The 18,155-nt window shown below is 35.1% G+C and overlaps 1 protein-coding gene across 3 annotated transcripts; it reads left to right on the top strand.

The window, feature by feature from the left end:
* The first annotated feature begins 14,624 nt into the window (after positions 1–14,624).
* Positions 14,625–17,771, top strand: LOC126794477 (uncharacterized). Of its 3 annotated transcripts, none has more exons than XM_050521206.1 (7): positions 14,625–14,951; positions 15,059–15,182; positions 15,413–15,542; positions 16,548–16,584; positions 16,734–16,965; positions 17,383–17,427; positions 17,671–17,771. In XM_050521206.1, exons 1-6 carry the CDS (start codon positions 14,706–14,708, stop codon positions 17,400–17,402), a joined length of 789 nt encoding a protein of 262 aa, XP_050377163.1. In that variant the 5' UTR covers positions 14,625–14,705; the 3' UTR covers positions 17,403–17,427; positions 17,671–17,771. The 3 variants fall into 3 exon arrangements, with proteins under 3 accessions (XP_050377163.1, XP_050377165.1, XP_050377164.1); XM_050521208.1 differs by having other exon boundaries at positions 17,668–17,750; XM_050521207.1 differs by having other exon boundaries at positions 17,651–17,750.
* Positions 17,772–18,155: the final 384 nt, after the last annotated feature.

The raw sequence follows: 18,155 nt of genomic DNA, 5'->3' as shown, positions 1-18,155 counted from the left end.
CAAATACACAAATATAAATACAAATACAAATACAAATACAAATACAGATCAATTGTGAAGGGACTTAATTTAGTTTTATACGCAATTCCATGAAATACCATGAAAACCCAAATCATTGATGAGCAATTGCAAGTGCAACAAGATCATAAATACCTACATAAGAAAATAAGATAACTAATTTAGCAAAAATAGAGCAACAGTCAATTAAATGTTATAATGAGATATGAACAATCTCGTTCACACGGTCAATATCTGACTCTGGAACTCATACTCAACTATTGTTAATCTAAAAGTGGGGAGAATTTTTTTTAAAAATGAGTTATTTTGCTTTATAACACATAACTGGTGAGAAGTAGTCAAGATCAACAATGGGGATCTCTGGAGCAGGAAAATTGGTACTGATGGAAGGAAGATTACCATCTTTTATGAGTCCTCCTCATTATTTCTCAATCTCAGATTTCTACTTGCTTTGTTTATTGATAAAGAAGACTTGAAGAAACGGGCAAACGGTTGTGTGTTGTTGAAATTGGGGAAATCTCATCTAATTTAGCTTGAAATGGACGATTGTCGGTGGCCGTCGTTGAGACTTGAGTACAGTCAAGTAAACAGAGCTCAGCAGTCCACATTATTTATTTTAATTATATATTGTGATTGTTTGTATTTGTTTCTAACTTTGGTCTGGGTAATGGGTACTTGGGTAGCCATTTTTTGACAAAGAAAAAAAGAAATCGATCAATAAAAAATTAGAGAGAAATCAGGCAATGAATAAGGTATTGTGACTACCTACTAGTTGACTAAAGAGGGTTAGTCATGTTTCCTTATTTTGTTATGTTATTGGTAATTACTACTACATCTGCTCCCCAAGAGATTTTTACAAGCAAAATAGCTCCCCGGCTTTTGAAAAAAAAAATTTTAAAAAAAACACAAAATCAGAGATGAAGTGACTAGTATTGCTACTATTATGACATAAATCTCATGGAAGGATGTTACATTATATGTTACATTTGTGTCACATTATATGTTCCATTTGTCACATAAACTTGCTAGGTTACATTTGTCATATAAAATTAGATATGTGTCACATCATATGTTGCATTGTCACATAAAAATATATGTGCTACAAGTACTTAATACTAATATCATACATGATATAGTTATAGACTTCTTACGTTTTCATTAAACTAACTTGAACATGGTTTGTTTTCTTCATGGGCTCTTGTTTTGGGCTAGTGCTATGATGTCTATGAACACTCACCCTTTCTCTGTTTGTAGCTTCCCCATGAGGCCATGATTGATTCATTCTTATCAGTGTTTCATGAATTCCTTATTGTTTGAAATCTAGTTATGTAATATAGATCTTAAGTTTTATTTTATTTTTTGTTGGATTTCAGCTAACATTCTCTTATTCATGGTGAGCTTCCCGGAGCCCCACATAACAAGACAACTTATACAGTGAAAGAACTGAAAACCTTTGTTGCCACTAAACTGGTATGCTTGACTTACAATATCATGCTTCCATCCATGTCTGCATTGAATGACTCTTACTTCTTTTGCGCAAGTTGACTTGTCCCAAACTATTTTTCGTCTAGAGTGATGTGCAAAGGATTTTAATTGATAATGCGCATTGAAGATAAACTAGCTAGTTTTGTAAACCATCTTGAGCTCAAATGGGGCTGCATAAGGTCTTATTCCTTGTTGATTCAGTTACTCCATGCTCTTCTTTCTTATTCTGAAATGATTATTTGATTTCAATCTAATGATTACAGTGTAGAAGGCTTTGAATTATTCCAAGAATTGAGATATTCGATGACTTAGATATTCCCATGCGCCATGATTGGAAGGTTGTTCCTAAGGTTAGTACATTTACACCTCTTATCTCACTTAGCATGATCATATTATGTTGTTTATGTTGGACTTCCTTTTGTTGCCATCCTAATATAGATCGATGTCATATGTTACCATCATCTTTATAAGTTTTATTCCGAGTATTTGGCCATATAAGATCATTTTTATCTCGACTAATGCGCGTCTATGTGTGTGAAGATAACAAGAAAATTATGTAGTCTTGTATGCGGCAATTGAGTTTAACCTGATGCAACCCGATTATGTTAAGTCGATTTAGTTCTAACACATGCTCGAGCACAAGGATGTGAGGGGGTTCTTGTCACGCCCTCAAATCCGATACCACTATTATATGAAAATATGGTTTCTGAATTAGAGATGTGACCTTAAAATCAATAAAATTCATTAATAAAACTGATAGAAATATATGTCTGAATAATATTTTTATTAGGAAGCAAAATCAGAGTTATTTTACAATACAACGGATTTAGAAATACTGAAATTTAGCGAAAATACATGAGTCTCGCATTTATTGTCTTGAAATAATATTTGAATAAAAACAATCATTTTATTTAGTAGATTCATCCCATTCCCAAGCATCTACTCATTACCTGAAAATAAGATTGTGTAGCATCATGAGTAATATAAACTTAGGAAGTACATAATACATTCTTATAATAATTTGGCTAATGAGAAATTCAAATATGAACAAACAAGTAAAATATACTAAGAACCAGATGTATTTGGTCACACGAATTCTTACTTATGCATGTAGATATACATATCAACATCAATATATTCAATTAATTGTTGTGAATTTTCAAGAAAACTGGTAATTAATCACAAAGTCACATGTTAGGGTTCACGTTTACCCAAAATACGGATAAGCCTCAGCATACCGAGACCAACACCAAATTATATATACTCAAGGTCAATTTTCTTATGAGTATAATAGTGCACTATCTATAAGGACTAGAGTCCAAGGCTAAGTCACAAAGCACAAAACAATTTTACCAGCAATTCACTTAAGCACGGAGTAATACTAATCACCCGGTTTCACGCCTTTAACTCAATAACGTCAATAGAATATCACAAAGTTTAGTAATTAAGACAATATTTAAATACTAAATATATATATATATATATAATCTTACACTAAGATATAAATACTTATCAATAACTCAATGTATGCATGAAATAAACAAGTTAATAAACTTGAAAGTAAATGTGCAAATAAAGTAAATGTATTTTAAATTAAAAGTAATTAGATAATATTAGTTAGTAGTCAAAATATTAGTAATCATTTCTCCCATAAATAAGAAAAGTCTTTGTTCAAAGTAGCAATTGTCATTCAAATAATAGTATCAAAGTCTGTCAACTTTCCGTATCGTATCGATAACGCAATCAATAAACGCCTAAATTAAACAAGTGAGGAGTCTATGTTCAAGGATTCTTCGTAAGGAATCCAATAGGATAAGTCATACAGTCCAGTTCAAAGTCATTGAGTCTAAAAAAAGTTCAAACACAGTAGTAGTGCAAAAACCGATCATCAAGTTATCATCTTAGATGTCTACATATTTTCCTTGTAACAAAATTTTATCATTTCTTCTTAAACTTTCCAGATTAAAATTAGAGGAAATTTAATTTAATTTGATAGAAATTTTGTGGAAAATGGTTAAGAAATGAGTGAGATATGAGTTTTAAAAGTTGTGAGTGTTACAAAAGATTTTTAGTGAGTTTATTTACTCTAACTTTGATTAACCATAACTTCTTCATTTCCAAACATTTTTGAGTGATTCAAAAGCCTAAATTGAAGAATTTTTCATGATGAATTTAATTCTATTGTTACCGTAGACAAAATCAGATGTTATAAAATACGAAAATATAACTCTTACCAAAATATGGTATTTTCCATTTTATCCTTAGCTATGCACTTTGATAAATCTAAAGAGGCAAAAATTTATAAGGATGTAAGATGTACTTACCAAGTTTTAGGGTTGAAATGAAGCTTTTGATGTGGATCCAAAGTTGGACTACTTTAGTAAATAAGAAACTTGTTTAAGAAAGAAAGAGTGAATGCTAGAATTTTAGCTTGAGAAACATTGGATGGTTGAGTTTTCTATCAACTAAGGAAACTCTAGACTTGCATGATTTCTGATTTTGAAGTGTGAAGAAAACTTGAGACAGCTCACAACTATAAATAGGCCAAGAAAGAACACAAAACTTCAATTCTCACATACTATTCTAAAAAATTAATATTGAGTGATTGCCTAGCTAGTTAGTGTGGTGGTTGGCAAAGAAAAAAATAGTATGATGGGGTAAAACATAAAAATAAATCAGCTAGGTTTAAAAAATATTGACAAAAAGATTATATATATATGTGTGTAGATATATCAAACACATTTATATGTGTTATTCTAAAAAGTAAAAGAATTTAGTATATTCATTTCATAAGGTTTTCAATATATTTGCACTATCTAATACTAATATAATGCATAAAAATAATACTATTAGTATTAGTCTTAAACTCGATTATAAAGTATCGAGTATACGCAAGAATACAAACTAACGTATTCAAATCGTGGTCTAATACTTACAAAAAGAAATTTTCTATCTTTGAAAATATGTACTTTAGCATTATTGGTTTCTAAAGAGAAATATTATAAGAACAATTGAATTAATTCTAAGTTAATATAACCTTAAACTACTAAATAGTAAATACTAAATTTCGGGTATTATAGTCTACCCACCTTAAAAGAAAATTTACCCTCAAATTTTACGTACCTTGTTCCATTTGTTCTATGAACAAATGCGGGTGTTTCTTTCTCATTTCTGATTCTAACTCTCATGAAGCCTCGTTTTCATCATGTTGATTCCATTGTATCTTCACCATTGGAATCTCCTTAGTGCGGAGATTTCTTACTTCCTTGCCTAATATACGAACAGGTGTTTCGTCATATGTGACATCCTCCGCGAGTTCTATGGTACTATAGTCTATCACATGGGAATTATCTGGCTTGTATTCCCGTAACATAGATACATGGAAAACGTTATGCACGTTGGACAAATGTTGTGGTAGATCTAGTCGATAGGCTAAATCACCAACTCTTTCTATAATTTGGAAATGTCCAATAAACCGCGGTGACAACTTGGTAATCTTTTTTCCAAAACGGACAATGCCTCGCATTGGTGAGACTTTCAACAAGACACGATCTCCGACATGAAACTCTACATTCCTCCTATGTCGATCGGCATAGGTCTTTTGTCGACTCTGTGCAACTTTCAAGCGCTCCTTGAAGCAACGACCTCCGCAGAATGCTTAACTACATCAACTCCAAGAAGAACAGCTTCGCCTACTTCAACTCAATATATTGGCGTACGACATGGTCTCCCATACAGAGCTTCAAAAGGCGCCATCTTTATGCTTGAGTGATAACTGTTGTTGTAAGCACACTCAATCAAATATAGGTGATCTTCCCAACTCCCTCCAAAATCCCAACTCCAGCAAATTTTGAAGGGTTGGTTTCTGGAAGCAATTCTAGGTTCAGGGTGAGGTTCTTAAGAGGAAATGGCTAAGAAAACTTACAACTTGAAGGCATGAGTTCATGAATGCTTAGGCTAGGTTTTTGCTTGAAGGAATTGGATTCTGGTTCCAATCCTAACTCCCTCTTTTTATAGGCTCACAATTGAGGTATTGGGTGATTGAAAACTCTCCAATCTTCTAGACAAAACAATCTTTCATCAATCTACTCCTAATATATGCATTGAAAACATGGAAAAGAGTGTTTGCTTAGGGTGGCTTTTCAAACTTGCTTAAGATGGTTTCTCTAGAAATTTGAGATTTGTTGTGGTGGTTGCTGCTAGGTGGCCATGGCACTAAATTCGATATCTAGAAACATGGAATACAAGATTGGAAGAAAATATAAAATTGGGAATTCATGATTTCATAAGTGATTGCTACATGGATGGAGATGCTGGGTGTTTGAGAGGTGTAGAGAAAAATAGACTTGTAATGCGTGTATATTGGAATAGATTTAGAAAGAATGGTCTAGCCAATTTTGAGAGGAGAATGGTGTTGGGCTTTTGGTCTTAGCTTCAAGGTTAATATCTAAGAGGAGAATGAGGAGGCCCAGTTCTCTTATTGCCGCCATACCTTCACCGATTTACACCGTTGGGCTTGAATTTCGGGCACAAGACTAAAACTATCAACAATGATAAATCGATAAAGGAGTGTTCATGTGTTTCCATAACCTTCCACACCATCGCCAAGATAGAGCGTTGATTAAAACGTCTATAATAAACCATGTAAAACATCATCGTTAGTATAGAATAAGCAGGAATCGTTTTTTTTTTCGGGAATTGAAGGGAACTCTAAACTTTTAGTGTTAACAAATAATGGGGGGTTTGAAATTGATTATTAACTACTAAAATAAAACCTAAATTACTATTTACATGATCGACTTCTCTTTAATAAAGTTAAACCAAATTTACCATTACACCACATAATTACAAGTTTAAACCTATCATGCATTCTAATTTGATAAATTACATACTTTTTAGACACCAATACAATTAGAGCCTTAGGGAATCATCTAATCATGCAAGATTTCAATTAACATTTAGATTGACTTAGGGCCTAATCTAAATGTGTATGCAATCAAATTCAATAACACTTAGAGTAAAAATCAAATAAGATTACATTTAAGCATCAAATCTTTGTTGGAGACATGTTTCATGTATGGCGTCACCCACCATGGTTTCACATGCAAATTTTCTGAATTTTTACCACTTTTAATCAACACAAACCGAACCTACGTAGGGCATGATTCGATTTGTGTCAATATGGTTGATGAATCTAGCACTCAAACACAATCTTATGGACTGCATCCAAGCATTAAATTCATATGCACATATCTAAAAATTATCTAAAAGTATGAGAAAGATGATTAGAACACAACAATAGAAATACAAACTTCAATAATTATAAGAACATAGATTCGGCATAGTCTCAAAAACATAACAAATACAATCTGAAAATTCTAAAACAAATACCAAACCAATATTTCCACATAAATAACAACTTACAATCTTCATAGACAAAGAATTGTAGATTAACACAAATAGACGAAGCCATGGAGATGAGTTGCGAGAATCACACGTTGTATGAACCTTGGAGGTGTGTCTTCAATGGTGAAACTCGGTGGAGATGATAATAGTTTTGGGGTGGACGGCTTGGCTAATTTGTGAGAGAAGTTTATGGTGGTGTTTTGGTAGAGTTTTGGCTCTTGAATGCTAATGAGAAGTAATCATATTTGAGAGGTGAAATCATGTATATATAGAGGAAAGAGAGAGGGTATGCTTGGTTTGAACTTGCCTCTTTCTTCCTATTATAATGCCATGCTTTAATCTCCTTAAATCATGTCATGCTTGATTTCATAAATCATGCCATGTTTTATTTCCTAAATCATGCCATGTTTTATGCCTTTAATGATCATCTTCTATTTAATTGTTGCATGACTTGGTTTCATCTCTTCTTCTTTAATTATCTCTTTAATCTAATTTGAAAATAAGAAAATAAAATCATAAGTAAGAGATAATTAGTTTCAAAACCTAACACGGATTCCTAGTCAAACTAGGACTTTAGACCAATTATGCGTTTTTAACTCATGTAAGCACAAAAATGCATTCAATACCGCTCAAGATTATTACTACGACTCAATGATTCAATAGTACAACAATAAGGGCTAAACAAAGTACAAATTGAGGTAAAAACATGTTAAGAACGTCGCACAAAATACTCATATTATGCCACTACTACAAGCCCCAATAATGCATGAATGCGGCTTGGGTTCACATTAATGGGCGTTAGCTTGGCGAATCAGGATTAAGAATACATAAAATCCTATGATTTTATGTGAATTGCGTAACGCATTTGGCTTTTGGCTTAATAAAAACGTGCTTGTCAAGTTCATAATACTTTGGGTACCAACAAACGACAATAATAAGTTGAAGATCACATACAAGTCGGCTTTAAGAGCACGAGGAAGAACATGGGCATATATAATAAAGCCTTTCATATTTTGTAGCACGGCTTGATAAATTAAAAGAAGGTTAAAAGAATATACAAGCCTGTGGTTTAACTTAGAGATTTAGTGTCCTTTTGCTATATTGTTGTTTTATGATGTCATGTTGACTTCACTAGTTTACAACATGATTTTTGAACTCAGTGATTGCCTTTTTCTGAGAAAAAAGAAAAGAAAAAAAAGACACGTGAGATCAATCAGCAAATGTTTTTAACAACAAAACCTTTAGAGTCAAAATCAAAATTTCTGTCTCCAATAAAGTGTTTGGGTGACGAAAATTTGTTCCGTCCCACAGACAATATTCTATAAATGGGTTATCTCTAGTAGTGTTAGTTATAGTGTGTACATGGGAGATTATGCAAGTAAGAATGAGTGTAGGAAAGATGTTTTTGTCACGACCCTGAAATTTCGAGCATGCAACCCTAATTTCGAAGTCATGAAAAACGCTAAAATAAATCTCAATAAATCGAAATCGTTTTAATGTCACAGTAGATCATTACTGAGTTCTCAATACAACTCAGACAAACCAATTATTACAAACCAAATTTATAATTCAACATTACATCAAATTGAAAAGTAATAATTCTCACAATTTCTCACACAAATCCACAATAAATCCTCACCACAAGATGGAAAATGAACGACTTCGAAGCTTCAGAGTTGTCCTTCGATTTCCACTAATCGACACATGCGTAATTATCCCCTACACCATCGAATATGTGCACCGGGATTGTAAACACAAACCTGGTAAGCTTTACAGCTCGTATGAGTAAAATAACATATACCACTCGCATATCAATATATACGAAAATCCACAAATCAACAAATATAAATGCACTTATGACAATTTAGACCGCCCATCTGGTTATCTAATGATGTGAAAATATAAAAACTCATGAGAATTGGGTAACAGCTCTGTTTACCCAAATGCATTTATAATACGGGTACTCATGAGCGCTGGTACACCTCTGTTACCCCTCATTTAGTACACCGCCGATATTGAACAACCATTTGTCATCTAATATCAAATGTATATGGGTACTCATAAGCCGATAACCCATCTGTTACCTCATATGCAGTACCCCGGCAGACAGACTAGAGCTCTAACTGTATCGTAATTTTTGCCCGGCCAAAGGCAAGGTTCCGACATGCCAAACACGTCCGAAGACTGGTCCGAAGACATAAACACGTCCGAAGACAAAACTCGTCCGAAGACATCAATCACGTCTGAAGACAAAAACTCGTCCGAAGACAAAACATGTCCCAAGACTTCACACGTCCGTAGACAAAATCACGTCTGAAGACAATCACGTCAGAAGACAAAAACATTTTAACAATCTCCATGTTAAAACCACATACAATAATCATCATGTCATATTGTACAAATCGAATCACATGCTCGATATATAATCTTGTCATCAAAATGACATATTCACAACGAAATCACAACAGTATATAATATAGCAAACTATATATATATGTACCTATTTACCATTTATACAAATATATATATACTCCATTATATCATATACATGTCATATTTCATTCTCTAAAATTCTGCATAATCTTAAATCTCCGCAAGGGTAGATTCGTAAATGTGTGAGATTTTACTCACCTTATAATCTCGAGCGAAATTCCACAATTTCCAAAAGTAATTCATTTCCTTAATTTATCGATCACCTTGAAAAGATAAGAAAAGAATTTAGAATCGTTTCGTAAACCTTAAATGCCGAAACACTAATAATATGTTACTGTTAAGCAATTTCTGGATTTACGAAATTACTATTCATGTATTTACTATTCACGTATTTCTATACAAATACTCATCAATTACGTATTCATGTACATACTGTTTACGTATTTCTGTACGTATAATACTATTCAAATATAAATACTATCTCAGTAAATTATAATTACTGATTTACCCTTCCAGAATTACTTTTTATATTTACTGAAAGTAATTTACATTTACATTTACCCTACGTAAAATAAATTTACATTTACAGTACGTAAATCACCTTTTTACATTCACCGTCGTAAAATAAATTTTTACAATTTTTACTGTTTAAAACACTAATCACGCGCCGCCGCACGTGGCGGCGCGTGGGTACACGCGCCACCTCCGGCAGACCGCGCGTGGGGCCCACGTGCCGACACCACCAACAACGCGTATCACGCCACCGCCGCCCCCAATCTCCTCATTTCTTCCCCCTCTTCCTCCCCACGGCCTCACACCACCCCTAGGTCACTCCACGCCCCCACACGCGCCGCCTAAGACGGCGGTAACCTCCCCACCTTCTCCAACCTCCGATCTCTACCAAAACACCACAAATCAACCCAAGAATTCAACAATATCATCACAACAACCAACCTAGGCTAACCTCACCTCGATTCGAGCTTGAAAACCACCGGAGATGGGCTTTGATGCGGCGGAGGAAAACGCAACAACTTGGCGACGTTCGTGCGGCTTCACGGCGGCGAGGCACGGCGCGGCGAGCTCCAGGGTAGATGAGGTGGGCCGTGCGGTGGTCTTGAGACTGGCGGTGTGTGACACGGCCGGTTGGAGAGGGAGATCGCCAGTGATGAAATTTTCGGAGGGAGGGAGAGAAAAATCGGGGTGAGAGAGAATGGAGGCGGAGAGAGACAAGAGAGAGAATAGGAATTTCCAAATATGGAAACCCTAAACTGAATAATTTCCGTTTTATACTCGTTTCCAAAATCGGAAACTAACTTCCGACGTTAATAACTTTCATATCCGACGTCCGATTGGAATGCGTGACATGTCCTCAAACTCGTATCGACGAGCACTACAACTTCCATGAAGGAAGTTTTCGCAAACGAGTGACGTAATAAAATTCGATATTTACGTCGCGGAAACGTAACGTTTTTCTAAATAAAAGTTACGAGAACGTTTCAGTTCTTGTTTCGTAATGTCGCAAAAAACCAAATTCATTTTAAATGAATTTCACAACTTTATAGAATTTAAATTAAACCAAACATCACTCTGAAAAATCGGGTTATTACAGTTTTCTTGGTAATTGGGTATATCATAGCACTTGTTTTGTGGCTAAAAACCATGTAATCAGTGATAAATTACTAACCCTGTTTGTTGAGGAGAATTTGCTCGATTTACACATGACAGTAATGATTGTCTCTGAGTTCAGTCATTTTTGGGAATCAACAGGGGGACTTCTTAAAATACTTCTCTTCTTGGGGTCTTTAGGTCTTTAGGTCTTTGTATATAGCAGTTATACATTGGCATCAATACCTAGTAGTAAGAAGCAAATTTGCCTATTATCCTGAGTTTGTCCACCTCACAAATTAATGAAATGTGTCTTTTTGTTTAACTATAGTTTAGCACAAGTCAACTATTTAAACAAAATAGTTTTTTTTTCTGAATTTAAAACCCAATTGGTTTATTAAAACAAAAATCAACCTTATTAAAACTCAGATGAACAGTTGCGGAACTCTAGCCTTCTCTCTTGTCTCGTCGTCAATGTACCAACACAATGAGAAGCAACATCTTGACCAGTGACCAGTCTTTCATTCTCAATGAATTGAAATGCAAGCTACTGAGGGTTTTTTAATTGGTTTTTTGATTGAGGTGACGTTGTGGTTGGGGTGGGATGTAGTAACATGAAAATTCGAAGTCAGAGACATGGTTTCAGGGAAGGGTTTTTATTGGCAATATGTTGATATAAAGATCTGTTTAATCTGTGAAGCTATGGTGTCATGGACTCATGGTGTGGCTTCTACAATTTGGTTTAGTTCGAGTTTTTATTTTTATTTTCTCCTTGAAGTAGAAAAATGTATGAGAATCAAATTATGAAATGGGGCTCGTGGAGTGTGTGAACAATATTTTTGCAGAATAAGGTTTATTGAATAAGAACAATGGAGCTCCTCCCATGGTGGATAGAGAGTTTTACCAATGTGAAAAACTCAGAATGAGTTGAGTTTGTTTTTTGTTTTCAAAAATAAATGAGTTGTTGTTTATATAATATATAATGATAGTTAACTAGTGTTGAACCATAGTTCAATAAAGAGACACATGTCATTAATTTGTGAAGTGAGTACGCAACGGGTAAATTTAAGGTGATCGGTAAATTTCGTCTAAACTAATTGAAAGACAATTGATAATAATCTGTCAGCTATTAATTTACTCATTAATCAACAAACCGTATACACATACACTTGATGGTTGATACTTCCCAATTTAAGTGGAAAATTGTTGTCCAACAGCATTGATATACGTTAAAGATTACATAATTTGATATTAAACAATCTTTATTTGAAGATTCAATTACCCTGAACTTACATCATCAGTCTTGGGAGCCCTTTACTATAACTAGACAAACGAAAATTAAATTGTTGGAGGAGATAGATACAAATTAAATTGGTATATATTGGAGAATATGGTAAATTAAATTGGTATTGGAGAAGACGATATAATTAGATTGAATCAACTAAGATAAAATACAATCAATAGGATTATTCATTTCATTCATCAGTAAGCTTAGATATATGATCAGGCAAAGTATACATACCACGAGAAATACGCAAAACAAGTCTGTACGATATATCGAGGCAATTAATTATGGGTGCAGTTGTTTTGAGGATTGTGATTTTAGTGAGCATGATTATGCTTGTTTCAGCTCGATATCAACTCACTGACGACTTCGTGTATCCAGAAAATGAAGCATATGATCATGTTTCCTCCAACAATGCTGAGGCCTTATCATCACTACATGCCGAGTCCAAAACAAAACAAGAAGATGAAGCATTGAAGCATTTGATCGTGTTTTCTCGAACAGTATTGGTGATTTCTCATCAACATCACTGGTTAATTTCGATTCTAATTACCAGAAGGAAGGGATTGTTCCAAACAGTATGTTAGGTGCGACATCAAAATGTTCAGCCAAGTGTGTACTCCCTTGTATGTGTCATACATTCAGATTCAAGAAGTGTGTTGTTAAATGCATTGCGATATGCGTGGCTGAACGATTTGTGCCTCCTTCATCTCCTACAGTAGATTAAGGTAATGTATTCTAAAAAAAAAAGAGTAGATTAAGGTAATGGTTGATTAATTACTGAGGATTGTTGCTGTCCAAATGTCGATGTTGCTACAAATAGGAATTAATTTATATAAATAAGGTCATATTTTTTGCACCCCTTTTTGGGTTGTTTATTATTATTATTTTTTGTCTGGGATTTTTTTAGTGAAATCCTTGTTCACTTCTTGTAATAATTTCAATAAAAAGTTAGACTTATGAACAGAGGATTGGGACGTTTTGGTATGGATACTAGTGGAAAAAGCGTCATATACATTTTTGCATTTTTTCATGGAAAACTACTCTGGTCTTATATAGCACATATATTATCTCGTATAGTCTTTTAAAATAAAAGATCGGAAGATTGAGAGGCTATTTTATCGAAATTAAAATAGTAAATAAGGTGAACAACTATGAAGTATGATTCGGTATAATGCATCACAGACGGCTTTGAATGCATTTCCAAATTTCAAATATCAATGACTTTTCCTATACGCAAGTTTTATCACCTCCGCGCACAAGTTAGCCAGCTTCTTCCATGACGTACATTTTAGAGATAAACTTGATAATTAGTAACACTACTCAGGGATAACAAATAAAGCTGAATCTTTCTCAAGCGAACCTACATTCACTTCCAAACGAGCAGATAGATTGACTTTTTAAATTATGTACTGTAATAACCAGCTATCATGAACTAGCAGAGACCAAGTCTTCCATCGAACTGCTAAAATTATCCAGACACCGAAGTTTCATATATACCCATATTCATCGATCGCCAAAACAACACTTGACAGATATGAATGCAATTTTTTACTAGGGATTCAGATACAGTGCACAAGTCAATAAACCAAGAACCAATATGTATATATACTATATATAAACAGAGGATGCAATGCTTCTGTATTTCTGTGTATAAGTATAACTAAGGTCAACAAAACATAAAGAACTCAAAGGAGATCTCATCCTGCTCATCTGCATTTACTTTTATACTTAGTAATGAGAACGATCTACCACAAAAAAAACCTACAGTATAAATAAAAGACAAAGAGTAGTTCTACCATAAATACAACATAAATTACAGATTTCTCATCTCCAAAGAATTAAAGACCTTGAGACTTTGCACAAAATTAATAGAATTCTCTCGCACATAATGAAATTGTCTCACTTATTAGTCAATGAATCTCCAAATTCAACGTTTTCTCTCTCAATATCAATTGACCAGTGGAGATCAATATCAATCGACCAATGGAGACTGAATTGAAGGTATTTTTTTTATTGAAGACTGAGTTTGAAGGTTGTAGTTAGTCATGAAAATTTGGAGAAGATATGGACAAATTTGTAGTTATTCATGAAAATTGAACGCTTCGGATTTGGCTCAAAATTTTACATTAAGCTGAGGAGACTTGTGTCTTATGGTGGATGCCGTAGCCTAGTTGGCTGAGAAGTGAGTGAGGCGAGGTTAGAATACAACCAATCCGCGTCAGTCGCGCGTAGCAATTCTAACCATGGTTTCAGTACAAACCACACTCAACCTCTGAGCTTTCCTCCAACTTAAAAGTCGCTCACTTTTCTTTTCTCTTTCCCCATATATTTCCAACAAATTACAAAATTCCCCCAAAAAAAAAAAAGAAAAACAAAAAACATTCCTTCTTTCAACGATTAGAGAAAGAGTAGAGACGCCAGCCCTAGTCGTACTCTCCCACACTGTCAACCTCACCGACCTCCGATTCCGATGGCCTACCAGCAGCCACTTCCGGGCCGGAACTCCGTCTCCAGCACCAGCTCCGGCGCCTCCGGATTCCACTTCCTCAACTCCTCCCCCTTCGGCGACACCACCTACACCAAGCTCTTCGTCGGCGGCCTCGCCTGGGAAACTCAGAGCGACACCATGGCTCGCTACTTCCAGCAGTTCGGCCCGATTCTCGAGGCCGTCGTCATCTCTGACAAAAACACCGGCCGATCCAAGGGCTATGGTTTCGTGAGTGTCCCCCCATTCTTGATCATTATAGCTCTACGATTGTGTTCAATGAGGTTTTTGTGCTTCGTTTTGAGGTTCTGATTGACTTGGTTTTGTGGAGGATTCAGGTCACTTTTCAGGAGCCGGAGGCTGCTGCGAGGGCTTGTGCTGATCCGACTCCGATTATTGACGGCCGCCGGGCGAACTGTAATCTGGCTTCACTCCGCCGCCCTCGGCCGCCTATGAGTTATGGTATGCTGCATTAAGTCCTCTCTCTTTGTTAATTTCGCATTCGTAGCCAGATTATTAGATGTAGTTTGTTGTGTGGTTGATGATTGTGACATTGATTACTTGCATTGAATTTTCTTTATTGTGTTAAGTTTACTGTTAGACTTGGTTGAAAGAGCATTTGTCCATTTTAGACAGGTTTTCTCTCAATGTACCAAATCTTAAATAGTTCTGTTTGCATTTGTAACTTGCAGTACGTACACGGCCAGCTTCTCCATACATCGGAAGCATGCAACCTACTCGTGGGGCGTACGTTGGAGGATATGGCTACCGGCAACCTCTTCCGTACAACTATCCACAAGGGATGATGTTCCCTCCTTATGGGTAAGTTGTGCTTTTAAGGATTATTCTTCATTAGATATTCTCGAGCAGTGCAGTATATTGACAGCATTGTTTTTTTTTTTAAAAAAATTTATGGGATAGGTTGGTTTTCAAAGTTGAAGAACACAGATTCTCTGTTAAATATATTTATGTGTTTGGACTTCAGAACAATCAAAGAGTAAATCTTACTTAGTGTTTCTCTCTCTTCCATTGATACTCCAATGGTGTTGCTCTACTCACATATTTAAATAATTTTATTACCATTTGATAAATCACATTGAAAACCTGCATGATATTGTGACTGGTGCAGACTTAAAATGGTTTTTCTTGAACTTTTTTTGGTAATTAATTTTAGGTGTACGTTTCTGTCATCCAGTTGTGACATTTCTCAGATGTTGATGCCTCTGTTGCCCAAGATTATGTCTTTGAAAAATAATCCAAGGATAGAATAGATCAAGACTAGAATAGCAGCTTATGGCTGCTTTAGTTCTAGAGAAAGAAAATAAAAGGAAGAGAGGAGAAGGTAGAGGAAGTACCAAGGCACTAAGGCTTCACTAACACTTAATTTATGCATTTGATTTTGGGATTGAAATACATCCTCAACCAAAATAAAATTGTGGGCTTGTATGTTCAAACTACAGAGATGTCACATAGTGTAATGGTGATTGGAGGCAGTGTGGTTTTTGAGGAGGTACTCCCAAATAAGTGGTATTGAACAAGCAGACCTTACACATGGTGTTTAATTAGGGACCAATGGATGATTTGTTAGTCTCACCATTTTGTTGATATATACTATACACGAGATCTCTTAAGGTGTGTAACCATCTGATCTTTAGTATGAAACCTTGGATATTTCATTGTGAAAGGTACTGGTGTTGGGCTATATTTCTATACAATCTCATGTATATAACTATCATTCACTTCTCATCTAATCATGAACTATTCTGAATTCTTTTATGTCCAATATTTATTAAAGTATAAATAGTGATGGTCATTTTGTCCCTGTAGGTATGCAACTTATGGACCCGAATACGTATATTCACAGGTACCTACTTTTGCACAGTCAGGCTGATGATTAGTGTTGTATTTCTGTCATACGTGTGATGACATGTTGTTACCTTATGAGTAAGGATGTTGGATTTTATTGGTATTCAAATTTATGATCCCTATTATTTGCACTGTCATGTCTTGTAGGGTGCTCAAAATTCTTACGCGGGTCAGCAGTATCTTCCAATATATGGAGTTCCAGGGACAGTGAATACTATGTATCCCCATGCACAACTGGGTCAAACCATTCCTGGTGGTCAGGGTTATCCAACAGTAGAAAGATATGCCATGCCTGCTCAGCACATAATCCCATTTGTAGCCAGTGTTAATGCAGTAACAACAACACCAGTCCCTACAATTCAAGCACCATATTCCACAGGTACACTTTTATATTGAATTTTCTCTATCTTTTCAGAATTACAGTGAAACTTTATCTATCGGACATTCTCCTGGTTTAGAACATAGCTTACGTGAAATCAGAATATCTGATGCTTGACAACTCTGTCTTGATCTCTCTATGACTATGTACGAGTATGAAAGATTATGATGTGTAGTCTAATTCGTATTTTATTTACAACACCCATCCTGTGTACAGCAAGCATTAAATAATAGGCCGAGTATTCTTTACTAAGCTGGGAAACATTATTAAAAAGTAGCAATAAATTAGGCTTTCCCCCCCCCCCCTTCAATGTGCTTGTTCTGAAAGTATTAGATTTCTAGATTCTGAATTATGTAATAGAAAAGCTTACGAGGATCTGCTGAAATTTACCAAATGACAAGCTGTCTTCCTGTCCAGGTCTTCTGATTGAAACGTGAAGACAGCTTTGTAGCATTTTTTCAGGTATTACAGTGAGTTTTGCAGTACAAACACTTTTCCTATGTTATGCTTTTTCTTTATATGTGGCTATGGTTCTGAAATGATAGTTGGGTAATCAGTTGGTTGAGGTTTTCCATATTGTGGAGATTAAAGGCATAACAAAAAAGAGAGAAAATTCTGTCTGTGATTAGTGTTTGGTATAATGGTATGAGATGTTTGTGTTTTGTGGCATTTAATTTTCTATCAGGTACTCTTTGACTGCAGCAGGAGTAAGAGCAGCAGAACTCTACTTAGGTGGCGGACTTCAGATCTAGCCTTGCAATTTCTTATTTTTGCATTCTAGAGGTAAATTTATTTGGTTATCTGCGCTTAGATGCACTGATGCACATGATTAAGCTTTGGATTAAAAATTATTCTAGAGGGCTAGGTTATATTTCTCTGTACTGTTGTCGGGTCTCTGTTGGTGGCCGGTCAAGATCACGAGGTCTTTTGTGTCAAAACCATAAGAAGGTCACAAATGGTTCCATCTTTTTTTTTTGTGAAATTCAAATGGTTCCATCTGAAGTTGTGGCAACAAAAGTGTGAGATTATATTGCTTGAAAATTGTACTACCTTCTATTAGTCTAGGTGATCTGTCTTTAAATTAGTTAGTGCGTTGGTTACTAGGTGGTTTTACTTTTGATCTGTTAAATCCAATGCAGTATCAAATTGCTATAATTATCCTTATCGAGTTGTAAGACTCTTCTTCTGAT

This window comes from Argentina anserina, chromosome 5, assembly GCF_933775445.1.
Source record: "Argentina anserina chromosome 5, drPotAnse1.1, whole genome shotgun sequence".
Lineage (NCBI taxonomy): Eukaryota > Viridiplantae > Streptophyta > Magnoliopsida > Rosales > Rosaceae > Argentina > Argentina anserina.
Note: the sequence above shows the minus strand (reverse complement) of the source record. Positions and strands in the feature narration are given on the sequence as shown.